The 21,136-nt window shown below is 37.5% G+C and overlaps 1 protein-coding gene across 9 annotated transcripts in view; it reads right to left on the bottom strand.

Annotated features, from left to right (window-relative positions):
- Positions 1-21,136, bottom strand: part of ABCC9 (ATP binding cassette subfamily C member 9) — a 74,313-nt gene that overhangs the window by 15,661 nt on the left and 37,516 nt on the right. For 4 of the 9 annotated variants that reach the window (XM_061353629.1, XM_061353628.1, XM_061353626.1 and 1 more), the window contains 14 exons: positions 20,738-20,843; positions 19,120-19,158; positions 15,920-15,958; positions 14,293-14,394; positions 12,826-12,910; positions 12,253-12,333; positions 11,125-11,262; positions 10,307-10,432; positions 9,660-9,756; positions 7,650-7,897; positions 6,572-6,720; positions 5,969-6,038; positions 5,007-5,164; positions 2,146-2,238 (listed from right to left, as the gene is read on the bottom strand). In XM_061353629.1, the coding sequence (XP_061209613.1) occupies positions 2,146-2,238; positions 5,007-5,164; positions 5,969-6,038; positions 6,572-6,720; positions 7,650-7,897; positions 9,660-9,756; positions 10,307-10,432; positions 11,125-11,262; positions 12,253-12,333; positions 12,826-12,910; positions 14,293-14,394; positions 15,920-15,958; positions 19,120-19,158; positions 20,738-20,843 (1,531 nt within the window). The remainder of the gene's footprint in view (positions 1-2,145; positions 2,239-5,006; positions 5,165-5,968; positions 6,039-6,571; positions 6,721-7,649; positions 7,898-9,659; positions 9,757-10,306; positions 10,433-11,124; positions 11,263-12,252; positions 12,334-12,825; positions 12,911-14,292; positions 14,395-15,919; positions 15,959-19,119; positions 19,159-20,737; positions 20,844-21,136) is intronic. The other 5 variants (XM_061353632.1, XM_061353631.1, XM_061353630.1 and 2 more) reach the window with 4 other exon arrangements.

Below are 21,136 nucleotides of genomic sequence, written 5' to 3'. Positions count from 1 at the left end.
AGCAGTGTATCAGTGCCTTTCAGCTACTCAGCTCAGCTGTTTTCTCAGCCAGTCCACATTGCCTGAACAACTCAGAAAGCTACAATGAGGGAGAGCTACAGATCATTCCTGAATTACAAAAATGAATGCTGGTACCTCCACACTGTCACTTGTTTCTTTCTCCCCCACGTAATGTTTCTCACATTTAAAAAGCAGTGCAAGGATGTCATAGTGCTAAGAGCTGAGGTACACTTTGGGAAAGGCGGGGAAAATCTGTGCTGCTGTAAGTGTATTTATGGCACCTTACAGTACTTCAGGTAGGACCTGCAGGCAGATGGAAACCATTTTGTTGTTTCATGTTCTACTGTCTCTTAAATGCCCCCATCTGAATAAACTAGCTGAACTTCATTTAGCAGATTATAATCTGTTTTATCATGGCAAGCTCTTCCATTTTAAAGTCTCAGGCCCTGCTGTGAACCACCTGTAACACCTGTTCTGCCAGAAACTGCTTTTTACTTTTATTTTATTTGCTTTTCCCACTGGTACTCTGTTTCCTTCTGCACAGCTTGTAAACATGGCAAGCGATCTCCCTAAAACAACAACTGGTAACAGGAGTGAAGGGAGGAACAAAGATACAAGCACTATTCTGCTTGTCTGCTTTTCTGGCAGCAGAACTCCTGTTTTCCTAACGGAAAAACTGACATGCTCAATCTGTATCTTTTCATCCACTTCCAGCTCATCTTCTAGGCAGTTTTAGACTTTTATCCTGTCAGATGACAAACAGCAAAGGTCACCGAAATTGCTTTCTGATCCAATTGTACTACTCTGTGGTAAGTTGTGTGAGGGACTACACTATCCTGGAACATATTGAACTAAAACTGCAGAGGATGACTAACAGGAGTATTAGTAAATATGAGTCTGCTGACAAAAACATCAGGGACTTCAGGTTTGGTTGACAGTGGAGGACAGGCAGGGAAATGAAGTGGATTTTTTTAGTAGCAGAGATCCTGGAATATTCAAGTGATGGTTATGATGCTTAGTCCTTCCCTGGGGCTGCCTCTTGCTCTCTGTCATCCAAGCCGACATTGTCTTTTCGTAAGGTAAGGAAAGGTTAAACCCCTCCCAAGAAGTGCTAAGCTCCTCCATCTTTTTCATGAGATAACGTGATGAAAGGCCACTCTGAACCTCTCAGGAAGCACTCAGCATACAGCAGCATCAGGCCTTAATTATGAATTACTGCTTCAGTATATCATTCTGGTTGATAAAGCTTGTTAAGACATTTCTTGTTGACCACTGGCTCACATCTCTTCAACATAGCAACATTTTTCCTTATCCTGCCACAGCACTGTACCAATACCTTAGGGAGTAAAGCTAGCTTAAAGGGTTGAAACAGTGTTAAGTTGATCAAATACCTGTGTAAATAGCAGATCTGCACTGGCTTGAAATACTATCTTGTACAGAATGAACGCAAGTTACACTTACTGAGGAGTAACATCAAGCTGGCACTTTGACAAAGTCATGAACTATAATGTAGCGAATACACAAGGAGATTTTGGCCTATACTTTTTGTAGGAAGTAGAGAAAAAAATATATGCATTGAAAATTTGAAAAATTCTCTGAATGTTGTGGAATTTAGTTTTCAGTTTTGATTGACAGGCTGGGTTTCGCAATACTAACATCAAGTTCTGTTCTGCTGTAGTTTTCTTGGAAAGTCTGTCAAAGTTGTATACTGACTTTCAGTTAGAGAGTGCTACAGTGATGTTTGACTGAGGAGTGGGTTAAATACAGAAATTGTTCAGGGGTACTTGGATAGCACAGCTTGTGGGATGTAGCAGGAGGGTCTGAAGAAGTGGTGCCTGTGCCTGCTCCTCACTGTCCAAGTAAGTCATGGTTAAACTAGACACCTTATAAGTTTAATTATTGTGTCCTAAAAAGGTCATAATCTTTAATTCAGTGTAAAAGCCATACAGATAAATCAGTGTTACTGAAAATACGCACAAGTGTTTAGAGACATGGCAAAGCAATAGGAAAACAGCATCTCTTCTCTTTTTTGAGATGTCTTATTTAAAGTTTACCAAATCCAACAATTTGCCCTCAGACATGCTCCAAGCAAGCTTCATGGGCCAGACCAAACCCCAAGCCTCACTCATCATTCATTTTTCTCACCTGAATGCTCTAATGGTGGTAAGGCCTTCAGCTGTCTCAGAGAAGTGACAGAGTAAAGGTAGCTGGGTGCTGTCATCAAGTTCCTGGAGGTCCCTGGGAGTATGAAAAACAAGACAGCCATTACAATGTGAATATCTCTGTAGAAATTTTATTGCATAGCAGACAAGAACAGACATTTTATGTATTGCACATATTCTTTTCAGGATCACAGAAAATAGCATTTCTGTAGTATAGAAAGACACTGACATGGGAATGTCACATTTCCCTTTTGCTGTAGGGGCCTTTGAATAAACTCCCAGCTCCTCCATGACTTAGCTTTTGGTCACACCTAGGCTCTCTTTGTCCCACGTGATAATGACATTATCATCTCTCTCCCGGATAAGAACCTGCTGTCCATTTTAGCCAGATCTTAATTACCTTTTCTCCTCAAACATTCTAATTTATAATTACTTAAATTTAGAACCGCTGATTTTAAACTTTATAGCATGTTATTTGTGGCTCTTAGATCAGGTATAAAATAGAGTTTGTATATCTGTAAATTTATCTGTTTTATTGCAACTTTATCTGTTGGCCTAACAAAAAGGATGCCTTTCCATATAAACCTTGCCTTACTTTGAGTATCTGTAAATAGCACAAAATGCTGAATGTAAAATATAACAGTAGTGTTAACATTACCACATTGGTTAAATAGAGACAGCAATGACAGAGAAATAATATGAATGAGAAATTCCCTCAATTATTCAGCCATGGTGTTTTCAAAACATGCATGGGGCAAGAATATTTAAGTCTAAATTTCCAGTCTTCTGAAACAGGAATGTTTTCCAACCACAGAGGCAAATGCATCTTTCCCTAACACTCTGCCATTGGCATAGCAGCCAGTTGTATAAACAGAAGAGAAGCCAGAACTTTTAAACTCTTTATCAAATTCTTACTATGCATACTGTTTTAGCTAGGCCAGGAGAAATAACTGCTCCATGATGCTGAATGTTACAGTATACAGAACTGAATTTGCTGCTTATGTTTTGATGATAAGTATGTCCTCTTTCAAATTTATGATGGAAAATACACAGAAGTTTTTGAGAGATATAATAGAATATACAACAAAGAGTCAAAGCGCTGCAAGAAATCTGTAAATATTTGCATTTCTAAAAATTAGTGAAGCTTATATGCCTAGGAAGTACTGCATGCAACCAAGTTCTAAATACTGGCTGAAACTATTCCTTCATCCTACATTTCCCAAGACTATTTTTTCTAGAAATAAATTGAACGTATTAATTTCTGTTATGGATTGAAAGAGCACAGATCAGCCTTGAATGCCTCACAAATGATTTAAGAGAGGTCAATTTAAACAGATTTAAAAAAAGGGAAAAAAAAGCATTTGTTGAAAGATTTCCCCAGAAAACTGTAAGGGAATAAAATGGGTGAGGTAGTCATGCACTTGCAGAGCCAATGGGTGTATATGTGTGTGTGCTGATTTACAGCTGATTAACCTTTTGCTATCTTGCATGGTGTGACTACTAGTACAGCATGTGGGAAAACTGAGTTTGGAGACAGATGGAGAATTTACTCTCATATATTAAATAAATAAATAGTAGTATTTCCCTGAGGTCTAATACATCAGATTTTGCCTACTTTTGTGTATTTTAAGTAAGAAGTTTAAACTGTGTGCACTGCTATGTGAGGCAAGACAGGGTGTCACTCATAAGACTACAATGGATTTAAAACAAAAAATCAGGTCTGCTGATTCCTCAGCCACCTTGAGACCTGGTGTACTGCCTCATACAGCTTTACTTTGGAAACCCAGGAGGGAAAGAACAAAGTTTCTGAAAAAAAAAATCAGAGAATTTAAGCAAATTATTTCAGAATTAAACATTTTTTTTGTGTGCTTTCTGATTGTAGGTTTTTCTCATTAATAAATCTCCTTGAAAATTCTGAGGAAACGTGATGAAAAGTAGGGTAAGGTGAAGCTAAATTACTGACATGTTACTCTGTGCCCCTCCTGCTCCATTGATTTAAGATGAATAACTGACACAATTATTTCTCAGTCTACCTAAGTAAGTGTTTTCACTGTGAAGCCAACTGTATTACTATGCTGAGTTGAAAATCACTGTGTCTTTTAATTGGATACTACAAAACAGCAGCTAACGCTTTACCCTCTGCCTACTGCAAAGACAGGACCAGAAGAGACAGCTGCTAACTGTTTTGGCTTTCTTGATGGTCAGCAGGCACCTTGATTGGTATTTTTAAGTATCAGAAAGTGGAGTAAATCCAGCTATAAATCATGACTGAATTTAAGAAAAAAACTTCTAATGGCTTTCTTTAGATGTTTTACCAAATTATGTGATTAATTTAACACTAGAAGCATGGCTAAGAAATCATCACACTCGTTCAGCTGAAAAATTGTACTCTATAACCAGCCAAGCCATTCTGAATATGAAATGTTGCTGTACAGTTGGAATTATTTTCTGTGGAGTTTTTTTCCCAATATGAAGAAAAATCCATGACTAATGTTATCCAGGAAATTATTTTCCATTCTCTATTAACCCTCAAAAGATCAAAGAGGAGCTTTGACCAGATGCAAGCTGGCTCAGTTGATTAACAAACTTCATGCTCATCTGACTCTACAGCAAATGGTGTACAAAAGTGATACAACTAGTGTTACTTCCCAAATATTCCATTTGTAGTCATGTCACCTGGAAACATCCTCCATTGTATGTCTCACAATCATCTCAGTATCAAAAGTGGGATGCCATGGTCATTTTCTTCTTATACTAGCTCCTATAGCTTCACAATACATCGCAATTCTTATGTACATTTTTTTTTTCTAGAATAAATTTTCAGGTCAGCTTTTTAATACATACTTGGAAGCAACCCTGAAGTATTTCTGGATGAAATAAAATGCTATCCCAAGTGGCACGAGCGCAACAAGGAACCATGGAGTGGCATAGGAGATCATTCCGATGGCTGACAGGCACAGTAAGGTGGACCGGGTAAGAGACTCCAGTGTAGGTGGAATGTGCTAGAGTGAAATGAAAACCATACATAACACAAAAACCACTGGTAATACCCCTATATGCCTTTTTCTATAGAGGACCGTAGGGAAAGTGGAATGACACCACCATGTGCTCACTGATTCTCCTTATGTCAGGAGCCTTTATATTTCTGTGCGTTTACTATTAAAATAAGCAGGGGTTAAAAAGTCTGTAGTGTTTTTTTTAAAGGTCAGTGATTCAAAGATCACAGGGAAATAGGAGACATTTGCACCTCATTTAATTGGAAAGAAAGAGAAAATTATTCTTGATATCCCAAATATTTAGAGGAACAGAATGTTCTTTCTCAGAGCCTCTAATTTTCCTTCCATGTTCTCATCACCCTTACATTCAGGATTATTGTTCATCCAGACATTTTAATTCAGAGCCATAGTGAAAGCATCCCTTTCTCTCCCTGAATGCTGTAAATTCACATTTGCTACAGCCAGGGTGCAACATTTACTTGTCAATTATAACCCCATATAGTTAGTTATTATATTCTATACTGTTTTGAGCCCAAAATCTAGTGTTTTTCTAATCCATATCTTCCAACATAAGCAGCCAGGCTGCATCTGAGGAAATTAAGAGCCACCATCTCCCACCATGCCTATTCTAACGGTTACCCACCTTTATTACTAATATGTGTGCTTTCTATTTTGCATTTTCTATTACCATTCCCAGAGCTTCTTTTTGCCTTTCTCCATTGAATATTCTAATAAATCATCTTATTCAGTAGCTAAATGAAAATTTACAAAGCCAAGACGTAATAAAACAGAATGTATTGATATGTCTACCTGATCAATGATATTTGTATCAGCAGAGAAGCGATTTAGAATTAGCCCCAATGGAGTCATGTCAAAGAATCTGTTGAAAAAATTAGAAACAAAAAGTTACCTTAAAAGGAATTCCAGTTTTGGATAAAGAGCCCAGTCAGACAGAACACAGAACGATATGCAGCCATTTTCTAAAACCAAGTGATAAATAACAGATCATAATGTCTGCACCCTGACTTTCTAAATGCTCTTTTGTCATTCTCCCTGAAAACTAAGTCTCCTCTTCCAAAAACTTACCATCTTGCCTCCTGCTCTTTCATCCTGCTCCTTCATCCATGCTCCCTCAAGACTGAAGATCCCCTCTAAAGATCATGACCTTTCCCTGGCTGCTACTCAACCTTCCTGCATAGTACTGGGCACCAGAACTCAGCTGAATTTCACATGTTCTTACATTGATTTTTTTCTTCTGATTAGCTTACTAGTCATTTTCATTTTTTAGGGCTTGAAGAAAACAGGGCAAATGCAAGAACTTTTCACAAGACTAACCTTTCATTTACAAAAACAATAGTTTTTGACTGTAACATTGACTGTAACTCTTCAGGAGGAACATTATTTTTATTGTACCTAATTGGCCCAAGGATGATCTTGTTAAGGAGATTATGGTGTAGGTTCTTGGCTGCTGTGAGGCCCATCCACTCCACAGTCAGAGATGTGATGAGACAAAGGACAATTCCTGCTCCAGAGAGGATGCTGAAGACAGCTACATGATAAGTCTAATAAAATGACAAATAAATCAATCCTATAAATAAACACACATTTCTCTTTTTCACTAGGAAGTTTCCCAGGTATGTGGTACCAAGTAGCTAGTATGTCACATCTCTTATATGACATAATTTTGTTAATAGAATCTTTCATAAATAAAAGAACTATGATGGAACTGCAATTCATTAAGTTCACATAATTAGAAGATCTGGCAGTACTAAGATCCCTCAACCTACTGATGAGTAACTTTCAAGACCTTGAAGTCATAGTACTTAGAACTGTGAAGATTGACTAACTGGACAAATACAAAAGTACACAAACTGATAGTCAAGAAGCTTAGACAACCAAAGTAGAACCTCTCAAGATTTAAAGCATTTGAGAGATGTTAGAAAGTTCCACTTTATTAAATTCAAGCACCACAAAAATTCCCAGAGCAGATCCCAAACTAATCTACCAGGGTTACAACACATTTAAGTCTTCTGAAAGTACACTAAGTGGATTCCAGTGAGATATTTGTATATGACTCAAATTTACAGTTATAAGGAGATTTTATTTAAGCAGTAAATTTGAAGACTTTTTTTTTTTTTCCCCTGACAGGACATTACTGGAGAGCCAGTACTTAGGAAAATGGGGTCATTGACTTAAGTGTTAAAAAATACAGATGGAAAAGTTTAGTATGAGATTCATTTCTTCAAAAAGTCAATCATTTTTCTTACATCAAACACCAGCTTCTGTTTCAGTTTTGCATGTTTGGAAAGATTAATAAAATTTGAATTGTCTTATTTTTTAGCATGAAAAGTTAATCCAGCCTATATAATAATCAATCTCAGTATACGTATCTGTCCAGTCTAGCTGGCTTCTAGATGAACAGCAAATAATTACTTTTGAGCATATATTTTTCTTGTATTTTTGCCCTGTCAAGCATCAAGATATGGCCTACCTTATTTGTGCTCTTATCATCATCAGCATTCCTGACTTCATTTGCATTGTCCCTGGATGTCCAAGTAGCAAGCCAGTAATCTATGGCCACTATAACTGAGTGTTTCAACAACTTCGAGAAAATCATCAGAAAGAGCAAGAAAAATCCTCCAGAGGTTAGATATCTCCAGCAGGTTTTCCATGGCATCTTTGTCCTGAGCCTCATGACAGTTGACATATTATCATCTTCATCTTCTTCCTCTTCTTCCTCTGTGAGTCAGACATTTGATCAAGTTAGCACAGATTCAATATTAGGAATTATACTTGGTTTTACCGGATTTGGTTAACTTCTTTTGTTTTGAATTTTAGTTTTAATGGCAAAATTCAATTTGTCATTTAAAACAAGCACTTCAGACATATTTTCATGAGACTTCCCTTGTGCTCTTTGCACAACTCTATAGAGTTTTGTTAATATTTTTGTAAATCAGGTCTTCAGTACTGACTACTTATAGTAGACACTAGGCCTTTCCCAATTTGTTCAGCTGCTTTTATTATGGAGTCAGCAGAGCACTTTGGGTAGCATGGAAGATTCTAGAAAGCTACCCAAAACTTTCTCTCCAGAGTCTCCATCATCTGTTGCATGAGAGTTGAATATTCCCTTTATTCAAGAGTTTTGACTATGAAAAAATGATAATAGTTCCCATTATACTGATATACAGTTGGTGGACGACTGCTGCAACAGGAAATATGTATTTCAGAGGTGCATGAGCATGGCATTTAAAAATTGTTTTTTTCCAAGTAAGAAGTATACATCTCACAAGCTTAAAGGCTGCATCTGGGGAAGAAAAATACTGACTTGCTCTTGACATCCCTGAACTAACAGCATTTCCACTCATTTCTGATTTTGAGCATTAAAACATAATTAGTGATTTTGTCATTTCTTGAAAGGTGAAATTATACACTTCTGGGGACACAGAGACTTTGTGTATATTCCCCAGGTCACATAATAAGTATGGATGACCTGGAATGCAATGCCAGGTTATATTTCTGTCCTGAAGAAATTGTTTTCTGTTATGTGTTTTCTGATCTGAATGATGTGATGCCTGCTTTTTGCAGGCCTTCTGTGGACTATATGAACATGCCTTCTTTTTCTTGTGTTTTCTATCATACCCCACAATGAAGATACAGGTTTTTGTCAAGGTTTTCTTCCACAGACTGAAATGAGGGGCTTGGGAATAACCTCAACCTAAACTCCTCAGAAATTAAACTGAGAAAGTGTACTGATGACTGCACATAGTAAAAGGTGCTCTGCTCAGCTCCACCAGAGAAGCATGAAGCCAACAAAATATTTCCATCTTAAGGACTCTGGCTCCAGCTCTGCCTATTGTATAGTGATTGGGAATCCCTTTAAAATGGAGCAATCCAGGATATAAAGACCTATGACTTCAGATGGCAGCCCATTGTGAGGGTTGCCAGATGAATAACAAGGAAGCACTGTGGCCATTCTGTGATCACTCCAGCCAACATCACCATGATAATCCCTGCAATTAGGACTCCTGCTGAGTTAAGGTGAAGGCTGCAGTTTGCCTGTTCTCTTCCCTAGCACAAGCTTTCTGCTTGCCAGGGACGACAACTCCCTTTGGGCCTGGTCTAACATCCCAGGTATATTCTTGATTGCCCTCATTGCCAGCTGCTGATGTCCAATTCTTCTGCTTCCTGCCCCACTTTAGAGGTGTTACAGTTCTTCCTCTTATTTTACTTCTGTCTTGCTTCTCAATACCTCTAGGCAGTATGAGTATGCAAGAAATTAACTTCTTTTGGTACACTCTAATTGCTGCACTATTTTTGACAAACATATGGAGAATCCCTTAAACAAGTCATATTGTAACAAGTAGAAGTATTGGACTTTCCACTGTTAATATCAAATGTTATTAACGTCTTTATACTTCATTGCTAAGAACTGCCAGCTATTCAAGTGAAAAGGCAATGAAACACAGTAATAAAGAAAATAAGCTGAAATGATCAAACATACCTTCATCTTCATCTTCCAGTTGTGATTTGGATTCTCTGGGGTACATGGCCCTTCTAAGGGTTTTTCTCTCAAGAGTAGTCTGGTCAGCTTCCATATCCTGTAGTAAAGAAATTTATTCATTGAGAACTTAGCTGTCTGCCACTGTGGTAGCACCAACAGTAACCTCAAAGAGACTTTATTTGGATCTTTTAGTTCATAGAATGTGAAAGCACATTATTTTAAGGTTTATCTTTCAGAAAAACTTGCTTTGTTCACTTCCCTCTCTTCTATTCTTTCATTCCCACTCCTCTGAAGTTAAAAACTTCAAAAATAATTTTTAGGTAAATGCTCATGGCAATAACAGAATAAGAGACTGAGACACTTTAAAAAGATTCTTACTCCATCCTTTGCCCCAGCAAAGGATCAGTTGTGTACCATATTACAAAAGCATGTTTGCTTAATGTAATTATACTTCCCACCCATGACAGATATATCACATACTTCCTAGACAATCTATTCCAGTCCTTAAAGTTCCTTAGAGTTTATGTGCTTTTTTTTCTAATGTCTAATTTAAAATTTGCTTTCTGTCATTGCTTGAGTTTTTTTCAGAAATTAGCTGAAAATTTCTTTTTAGAAATATCATTCTTCCCCAAAATGCTCCTTTTTACCTTTTCCAATTCTTGATCTTGGCGATTCATCAAGGTTTTCCAGTGTTCATATAGCTCAATATCCTTGTTTTGGATATCCTTTAGTGTCCCTTCTCTAAGCACCATGCCATCTTTCATTGCTATGATCTAGGGAGGAAAGCAGTCAATAGCTCTACTCAGCAACACAGACACCATAATCACTGACCTGGATCCTACAACACATGTCTCAGTATTGGTGAGATTACCATTATGGAAATTTCTGTGTTAATTTTATTCGGTATTTTATTAATAACTTCTTCAGTTTGTTGACACAGCTGATAAAATTAAATTTCTATAAGCCATGCTTACTTGTAAAAACCATGGACAAGACATAATAATAGTCATATTCTCAAGTCATAATTCTCTGGTGGCTTTCAATCAAAAAATGCTACACAAATAATATAAAAATAAAATTGCTCCTTCTATTGTAAGATCTATATTATATAAACTGGCAGTTAGCCACATGACATATGGAATTAAGGAGAGAATCTATTACAGAGAAAAATAGTGATCTCATTAAGTGTCATGTTGCGAGCTTCAGGTGGACGCTCCTCATTAGCAAACTTGCATCATGGCATCACAGTATCACAGTATCACAGTAGGTTAGAGATTGGAAGGGACCTCAAAGATCACAGTCCAATCCCCCTGCCGGAGCAGGAACACCTAGATAAGGTTACACAGGAACGTGTCCAGGCGGGTCTTGAATGTCTCCAAAGAAGGAGATTCCACAACCTCCCTGGGCAGCCTGTTCCAGTGTTCCGTCACCCTCACTGAGAAGAAGTTGGCATCTCTTCTCTTACCCAGTCAGCATGTGGTAGATATTGTAACTTATGTGTCACCAGAACAAGAGTCCTCTTGTCTTCCTGCAGAAACTTCAGAATCCCTTCCTGCATTAAATGGTCACTTAGGTGAATATCCAGTGCAGAGAATGGGTCATCCTGTAATTAAATAAAAATAAAAAATTGTATTATAACAGGATACAAAAATTGGTTTTATTTCTTTCAAGAGTTTTTCTTTTTAATAGAAAGCATTTGCTATTACAAACATTTCATCACTCTAATGAGAAAGACCTAGTCAGAGAGCTGCACTGTGAAAGTAAATTATAATCCATTGCTGTTCAGTTCATAGCAATGGACTCACTTAATTTTTGACATCTGGGTGTGTTCAGTGCTAGGGCCACACTGACAGTGTGGAGTCATCCTGCTCAGGAACACCAGAACTGAAATTACCCATGCAAATTTGAGAATGCCAGGATCCAGAGCCAAACTTAGGCCTAATTTTGATGAGAAACTAACACAGTAAAATTAAAGCAGAGTTAGGAACTGTTCTAATTTCCTCCAAAGTAAACTGCAGATGTGTCAGCCTTTGAGTGAGTGTGGCTACCAAAAAGACAGATAAGGATATTAATATGGAAACACTTTTTCTCTAAGAACAGAAGTCCTTGCTTGATTTTGAAGAGGCTCAAACAGCCCCTTCATGAACAATAACCTCCTGAAATTCCTGACATGTCCTGAAGTAAGTAATAGAGAAGAAAAAGTTTGTCCAAATTCACTGCACGAGAGCGCTGAACCCTCAGTCTGCTCATTGCTCACAAGTAGTTGCATTATGGTGATTTTTCTTATCAAAAGTCCTGTTTATTTCAGTGGGACTATGTTGATAGCAGGTCACCACTGAGAATGTGCAGAAGTTAACTATTCTACTCTTCCAGTGTTAACCTCTGTAGGAAATCCCACCTTCACCAGCCTTCCAGTATGGGCTGACACTGCCTCTGCTGGATGTTTATTTGCTAACTCTATAATTTGGATTTGGAGTTCAGTACAAGTCCCTATAGTTTTCTAATCTAACATACATTTTTCTAAAGCTAAATATAAGGAATGACAGTTTTATTACTAACTTCCCATGCTCCATGTGAAAAAGAAAAATCTTACCAAGAAGACAATGTTGGTGTTCTGATAGAGTGCTCGAGCTACACAGATTCTCTGTCGTTGTCCACCACTTAAATTAATCCCCTAATGAATATAATGGATGAGAAATACCCATATTTGAATAAACATCATGATAGGACTTTGGAAATGTGATTTTTTTTTTACAACTGTGTAGAGCTGAATAAAAATAAAAAGCTTCATTAAAATACTAATGCTGTTGATAAACATAATCCTTATACAACATCAGAAGAAAAATTATTACTCAGCAACAACTAATTATGGGTAAGTGTAAATTATGAAGAGCTTCTTTTAGCACAGAAGGCTTCTTAGATTGAAAAATGCAACCAATACTAGCGTCAAATTCCACAGGCAGAATATAGGAGACTGATAAAAAAATACCATTTGAGAAACACCTGAAGAAGCAAAATGTTTTCAACTTTTTTCAGTAACTCCTGGTGAATTACAATTCTCTACCAGGCTTGAAGCCCGATACAGACTTGATCTGTCTGAGTGACATCAGAGAGCACCTTCTTCATACTTAGTCTAAGCAGACAAAACCACATTTATATTATTTACCCTTTCTCCAATTTCTGTCTGATCACCAAATGGCAATAAGTCAATGTCAGGCTGCAGAGAGCATGCATCTGTAACAGCTTTGTACCTGTAAAAACAACATGAGCATTGCCATTGATTAATCAGCCACTTACTTTGCTAACATAAAAGCCTCCAGCTTGAATTTACTGCCAAGTTATTATGGCTCTGATGGTTGGGTAATTGCAAAAATTAATGGGACAAAATGATTATTCAATGATTAATCATGGAGCATTGTAAACTAAGCATCTAAAACTTGACATTTATTAGAGATCTTTATTGGCAAACCTGCTTTTTAAAGATTCAATTATGTAAGTTATTGAGTACATTCTTCCTTATCATTGAGCTGTTTTGCTGGACTCCAGAGTATTTGAAGCCATTTTTCAATGTGCTATTATTTTTTTCCCCTTTGGATGCCCCTTCATTTACTTCTGCGTGATATTACAGAACAAATACATCCTTATGATCTTGCCAGAACCAGGAAAACACTTGCAAAACCTTGAAATTTGTTGTTAGATTTCTAGGTCTGTGGGGTATTGCAGATAATGAGATTGTTTGAATGGTGTAATTCAGCCTGGCCCTTTTGGTGTGCTTGAAGTTAGGCTGATGGATGCAGTAGCTGAAGAATCTGGTCCCTGAAATTTTAGATACTTATCTGGATTTTAATATATTTGCTAACTTTTACCAAGTAGGAATGGAGTCATACATGTTAACAAAGCGCACTCTGAGATGAATGAGATGTATTTTTAATAACTTTAAACAGAGAGAGTGTTGCCTTAGAAAAAATCAGCAATTTGTTTTCCTCAAGCCAAGTCACTTTTTCCACTGTATTTGTCAGCTGACCTTTTTGAAGGGCACAAGAAGCAAGTGCTGGATAGGAACAACAGAAACCATGCACCTCAGCTTTCACACTCTTTTCTCCTGTATTTCTCAAGGAAGATTTAAGGTTATTTACTTGAGGCACCCTATCTTCATACATGCAGTGTTTTTGTAAAGTGTTTACTCCAGTAACATGATCACAGCAGGATTAGCACATAAACTCAGTGGAAACATGCCTGAATCCCTATTTCCAGATTCCTCTGGCAACCTCAGACTCCATTAAACAAAACAAAAACATGTCAATAGTCTTCAAAGATGGGATTCACCTCACCTAACTTTAGCTGCTTGAAAAATACACATATGGCTTCTGCTGTATTTCATGGAGAGCCACTGCTGTTGTGTGATTTCTCATAAATATCTTAGACATGCACTCTGGTTGGAAGGGGAGACTTGAAAGACTGATTTAAAACAGAAAACTTCCCTTGAGATGGGTAAAGTCAAGTTAGCTAAATCTACCTCAGTGTTATTGTGCATTGATATTTTTTGGAACCTGCAAACTTCTTCCAGAAGGAGAAGCCAAAAAACCCTTCAGAAGAAGCTGCCAGGTGTTTTTGCAAGGGAGTTGATACTTACCTCTGCTTATTAAATGGGCTCCCAAAGATAATGTTTTCTTCCACAGTTGCATTCAGCAGCCATGGCTTCTGAGCTGCATAAGCCACTGAGTATCTGTTTCTGCTGCAGACAGATAAAGAGCATTAGTAGAAAGCAAAGCATCCATATTATGAAATGTCTGAAAATCTGTTTAAGTGCATTCATAGAAATACAGGGAAACACATAGGCCAAGCAACTGTGAATTGAAGGGAAGAATTTTAAGTTAGATTCTTTTGTTAGAACAGCACCCACTCTCACCTGATGGCAAAATCTACACTCTCGGTTGTATGCTATTCTATACATGGCTGGTACCTACCTCAATCTAGTAACTGCAATTTCAACCCAAAGGCAAATTATAAATAATCAAAATAAATTCTCACAAGAATAGATATTTGGTTTGTTTTTTTTCTCTAACATTATAACAGTTAATGAAAAGGCACTGGTCTAATGGAATTGGTACCCTTGACTTGCTGCTTTCTGAACTTTCAGATTTTTTTACGTGGCCATACACACAAAATACTTCTTTCTTAGTGAATGCTTTTTTCCGTTAAGTCTGTAGATCTTCAGTGGATTCATAGATGTTGGAAAGAGGGCAGTTCAATACAGGTTAGGAAGTAATCACTGTGATCTCCCAAGTATTTTTTAGACATACTTTAAACATGTTTAAATACCTAATGATGTGTACAATAGGGATATGAAGAGTTTTTACTTCTGGTGGTTTTGCCTATGTACAGCAGCAAAAAAGGTCATGTAATTTCAGACATTTTCCTAAGATGCCCAAGACATGTGAGGAAGGTGATGCGAACTGGTACCAGCTTGTGGATCTGAACACCCATCTTCCTTCTCAGTCTCTTTGACATTCTTTCTTCCAACCAATCATCTGATACAGATTTGTGTGTAAGCATCTAGGAATTGCTGAGAGAAAGGGTGCTAGAGTATGAGAAATAGCTAGTTAGAAGCAGCCAGTAGTATCCCCAGAATTTTAATTAAGAGTTTTAGCAGTTCAGTATGCACTAGTATGAAATCTGCCCTCAGGGTTATCAGGTAGCAAATCATGGTGTGGGCTCCCAACCACAGCTATGTGTGCCACTACTTCTCTATCATTTATGACATGTTTTTAGTTTAGTTTGTCCTTCCTTTCAACTTGCAGGCCCTTTCCCTAAAGCTAGGGCTGGAGTCACCACTTGACTTCAGCTGGAGCACAACCAGCTCCCTTTCTTGCTTCATCACGCAACTGTCAAACTGGGTTACAAGCAACATGAAACCCAGTGCTGATCAGAAAACATGCAGTCACATGGGAGAGTACATGTAATGATGTCTTACATCTGAAGTCCTGGCGTGCAAGATACGGAGCACACTAAACTCCCAGCGATGTCAAATGAGCTGAGAGCACCGAACATCTTTCAGACAAGACTGAGGTAGTGGTACAATGGCTGGAGAAGTTTGGGATCCACTAGGTTTAACACAATCTGTCAGTTAATCATGAGGTAAATGACCATAACACAATAAGAAAACACAGAGATGGCTGAAGGCTACAAAGATGAAGGTTTGAGGAAATTCTGAAGAAATGAATGAGTGTATTATGATACACTAAAAATAGAAATAATACCTTCTGGGTGCTTCAAAAGAAGATTCAGTTTCATTTACACTGTAAGTTATGATAAATGACATTTAGTAAGCAGAAACTACAGAGAATAGCATTTTGTGCTAGATTTACATACAGAAACTGGAGTTAAGTACATATTTTAAGGACTCAACATCAGTTTATTTTTTTTTTTGTTTTGTTGCTCTTAAAGGGAAAATAAGTTCTAAGTAAAAGCGTAGATTTATTCTAAGTACAGCAGTTTCATATCTATAGTGCATAGTGGCTAAACAGGCAAGTTATGTTATGAAATGTATTAAAAATGAAAAGTGTATTGCAAAACCTATTAAAAATGGAATTACTAATACTGCCTGGGCATATAAAAGGTTGACAAGCAAATAAGTTAGCTTCCTCACACAGAAGTTGGAAGTTGCCTGCAAAAGTTGCCTGCAAAAGTTAGCAACTACTGTCAAATTTCTCCTGGAGCAAAGGTAAGCTTTGCAGATACACTTTTGAATCAGAACAGATTTTGAAACTGTTTATAGCACTAAGGCTGCATGAAGCCATGCATGGCACTACAACACATAGACTTTCCTTGCCAACCTCCACTTCTTAAGGATCATATCCATGAAATATGTTTTGAAGAGCAGGCAACAGCAGTAATAACATGGATTACTTTGCAGTTTCCTCTGTTAATTGACTTAGTAACAGTGTTGAGAACATGAAATGGTAGTCAAAGCAGGTCTGGACCAGCAATAGGGCTCATGTCCAGCCATAGCAACACATCACTGCAAAGTGCAAAACCTAAAAGAGTAAGTTTATGCCAGGTAAATGGAAACAGGCATTAGAAGGGACTAGAAAACTGATACTGATATATTATTTGACTGACTTAAAAAAAAAAAAAAAAAAGAAAAAAAGAAGGAAACAAAGAAATCCTCCTCCCCCAAGTCTATGAATCATCCAGATGAAATATTTTACTGCTGAGAGAGAAATGTCTGCTTTCCTGCTGGGATACCAGTAACTGCAGCTGCACTTATAAGCAGAGGATCCAAGTCTGGCAAAAGGCATAGAAATTCTAATAGCAGAGCCCTTGTAATGCCAGGCTTACGAATGCATCTTTCTAAGATGCCAGAACTGAAACATGTTCCTTTCTTTGCTGCACATCAGCTCTCTGAGAACTTTGATAATTCATGCCTCCTAAAGGACACAGTCAGTATGTTTCCTTCATTCAACAATCAACAGAGAAGATTCTACATCAGAGATGAATAGGCCCTGCTGGTTATCTCAGAAGAACTATAAATTGAGGCTGAAGATAAACATGCCTTCACTAGAGTCGGTCCTTTATTCAGCAGAAGCTTCCAGTCTTCTCTACAATGGAAACAAGCTACAAGAAAGCAAAAGATGGATTCTAAAGAGAGATTTGAAAGAGGCTGGAAATTAGGTCAAGCCAAACAAAAATGGAGATGACCTAAATTTTCTCTATTGAAAAGCCCCAAGCTTTTATCAGCAGAGCATCTGACTGGTAAAGAAAGGCATAATGCTTTCATGTATACATTTGGGAGTGCCCTCTAAAGTACAGTTTAACAAAAACTGGACACAGCCTTACAAGGCTTTTTGCAATTCCAAACCAGATTTAATATGCTTGTCATTATAATCAAATAGATTATCTGAATGAGTGTTTAGGATCTCAGTTTCTTAAGCACTTCTTTCTTGGTTTCTTCTTTCATTCCATGCTTAGCTTGAAAAATAAATTTTCATTCTCTCAAATTATGAGATTTCTGTGAGAACCCACATTCAGTAATCTCATGAATAAACACATGTAAGAGTTTTACTGAACTGGGGCCCTCACAAATAAGGACATTAAGTATTTGGTCTTATACTTCATCACTCTACTGACTCTGAAAGAGTGATGTGATTGCAGAGCATGGGAGTGGGCTGAAATGGAAGCTCCTGAGGTTTCTAAAAAGAGTATTTTATTTGCCCACTGGGATTACTAATCTTTGCTTTAATTGCCTTATTTATTGAAATGTGGCTATTTATACTTATCTTTTTATCTGTACTATAAAATATACATATTCCCTAAAATAGGGCATGATAAGTTCAAGTCTGAAACAGTAGGAAAGACCAAATTTATTAGATTAATTAGTAATTTTTATAAGATTTTGAATATATAAAATAAAATAATATAGATATAAATTTAAATCAAGGCTTTAAAGAAAAGTAAAAAAGAAGTTTGGATCACTTCTAACTTTAAGCTCTGGACTTTTAAAAATAGACTAATGCATCTCTGACCAGGCCTGGATTCCATTGGCCTACAAAACCCAGAGGAAGGAGAATAAAGGAATAGAAAATCTCCAGGATATCACTGTAAAAGCAGAACAAACCATCCCCTCTGCTAATATAGTCAAGAAATTTGAGGCAAGACAAGGACCAAACATCTACACAAATACTATCCAGCACAACAACCTGTTTGCACGGAAACCAGTTCAGTGTGCAGAAAATGTATACCAGATAAAGGGCTTCCACTTAGCTACTCTTCCCTGCTTGCCAGCTGGAGACTAATCTGACTGTTAAGCTTGGTGTGCATGAGGGGAATTGATGTCTCTGCATATTCTCCACATCTGTTCCTGTACAGACTTAATAACTCATATCTGAAACAACATCAGCTGAACCACTGCTTGGTGACAGCTTATGCTTACAGTGTTTGAGAAGTTTCTCTAGCTGGTTGTGCACTGGGAAAACAAAAAGCCAGCTCCTTCTCTAAGGCCTATAATATGTCTGAGGCATATCATATAAGTGTGGAAGAACTGAGATCTGGCCTGTAAGATTTACCCTGGCCAAGATCTCTTACAGAAAGTTACATTAAGACGCTTTTTTTCCTTAAGATCCCAAACCAGTGACAAACTTAGCAGCAGGACATACAGCTCTCACTGCAGTCAATCACAACAGCAACAGGGTATTCAAGCCCCATGATGGAGTTTCACAATGATGCATTACAGGATTAGCACAATATAACGGGCTGTTATATTGTGTTATAATGTTTCCATCATTACTATTACTGTGTTATTGTACCTGAATTTGCTGGGGAATTCACTTAGCCTGCATTTCGCCCCTGGATCAGTAGCTGTGTTAGTCATGCATGTGGAGTCACATGGAAAGGGAATTAAGAGTGTAAACAGGACCTTTATCATGGTTTTGTAAAATACAGGATCCACTTGGTTAAATACCTGAAGCATCCTTCTGTATTCATCTGTCTGTCAGGCAGTCTGAAATTATCAGCAGAACATAACTGTGTTTGCATCAGCTATATCACAGTATCAAATTGTAGTTTGCAATGAAAAAAGTCACTCAGTAGGGCCTGAGATGCTTGCTAAAACTTGAGTTGCCTCGTTATGTACAGACTGCTAGTCAACTGACAATATGATCTTAATCTCTCTCAAACAATGTGAAACTTACACAATATTTCATAAACTTCCATTAGTATCTTTCTAAGATTCTCTCATTTTCTCGAATATTCCCCAAATTCCATATCTTTCTATAGGAAAAATGTGAGCATTTTTCAAATATATCTTTGAAAACAGTGGTGAGAACAATTTTAAGGTGCACTCTACTCATTCTTTGTATTTTAACTACTCAGAAAAAAATGCCAGATTGTGATGTCAAAATCTTCATTATATATCCCAAAGAAATTAACTATGATAAGATACATATCCATTTTCCTTCAAAGCTTAAACTCACATATAAGTAAAGTTAGTCTTGACGTGGCTCCAAGTGTACCTGCTACTCCAGTGAGATCATATGTTTAGAACAGCAGTCAGTGAAATATAGCTTGAGAACAAAAATGCCACGCATACTAGCACAGGAAAAGCAAAAAAATCCAGCTTGCAACATTGCTGTAAGAAAAAAATGACAGACGAGGTCACTAGTCAAGGGATGGGGCAACTAAATATTGGTCTCTGTGACAAAATTAATCCTTTCTCCTTGAAAAGCTAATTAAGAGGAGTTTGGCTTGGTAGTTTAAAGGAAACAGAATTGATCTTTAAAATCAAAGAACAAGCCTTGAGGTTACAGCACATCCCTTCCACTGGCTCTGCCCTGCCTAGGCTGGAAGTATAGTTGCTGCCCCACTTAGTTTCTGTAGGAAGTTCTCATTCACTGGGTCTGAATCCATGTGGATCCCAAGGCCTGACCTCGCTGGCAGCTCCTCTTCAGCAACAGCTTCTTCATAGCCTTTACTCTTTAGGTATTTGGCATTCTCAGGCTGCTTTCTGAATATGTTACTGTGAAAAGTAACACTGACTTCCATAAGTGAGGCTTGGGCAGGTATCAGGGAAGTGGAAAAGCATTGCTCACATGTTTGTTGTTATATCACCTTTTCTCTTCCAGCAGCAGCATCACTGAGTAGGAAATACAGCCTTCCGGGTATGCTGGTGCTCTACACATACTACTTGACTGAAGAAGTTCCATCCTGTCATGCTTTCACTGGTGCATACAGTAGCATCATAACAATGCTGACTTCAATTATAATGAGTATTGAAGCCTATTTGATAGCAGGAATAGTATATCCTTTCTATTCAGGTCATTTGCTAGGTCTAATATTAGATATTAATTGTCAGACTAGCCTCTTTCTCTTCCTGAGGCATTTTGTTCTGCCTGCTCTGAACCATGGCAAAACAGCACAGAAAATCCTCTATAAGTTCACAGGTGACTTATTCCAGTGAAGATCTGGGTGATAATAATCATTCAACATGCAGTTCTGAGACATCAAATTCACCTTTCTCACAGCAAATCCCAACTACCTCCTTTTTAAACGATTACAGGAATCAATGGCTATATGAAACATACTTGCTCCAGTGAACTTTTCCTTCCAGTGTCTGCATCTCTCCCAGTATAGCAAGTAGAAGTGATGACTTTCCACAGCCAACTTGACCCACAATCATTGTCATCTGACCTATGATAATAACAAACACATTTTCAAGAAAGGAAAAAACCTCAAATCGACAAGAGACAAACAGATCCAGCTCTAGAGCATTTGAACTAGTTGGTTAAATTTGTTATCATCCACTACATAAATGGGCAATATTGCATGTATTAATCTATGGAAATATATTTTAATAGACAGTAAAAGAGCACACTAATCTCCAAAGGAATGAGACTACTACTTTGGCATACTTTATCAGACATATGGGACTCTGTTACTGCATGTAAGTTATTTAGGGTCAAATGATAAAACATGGGGAGCGT

Source organism: Neopsephotus bourkii, unplaced genomic scaffold (assembly GCF_033783945.1).
Source record: "Neopsephotus bourkii isolate Nb327-2 ecotype Australia unplaced genomic scaffold, CSIRO-AGI_Nbou_v1 NB_690, whole genome shotgun sequence".
Taxonomy (NCBI): domain Eukaryota; kingdom Metazoa; phylum Chordata; class Aves; order Psittaciformes; family Psittacidae; genus Neopsephotus; species Neopsephotus bourkii.
The sequence above is the reverse complement of the archived record's forward strand: the minus strand, read 5'-3'. Positions and strand labels throughout refer to the sequence as shown.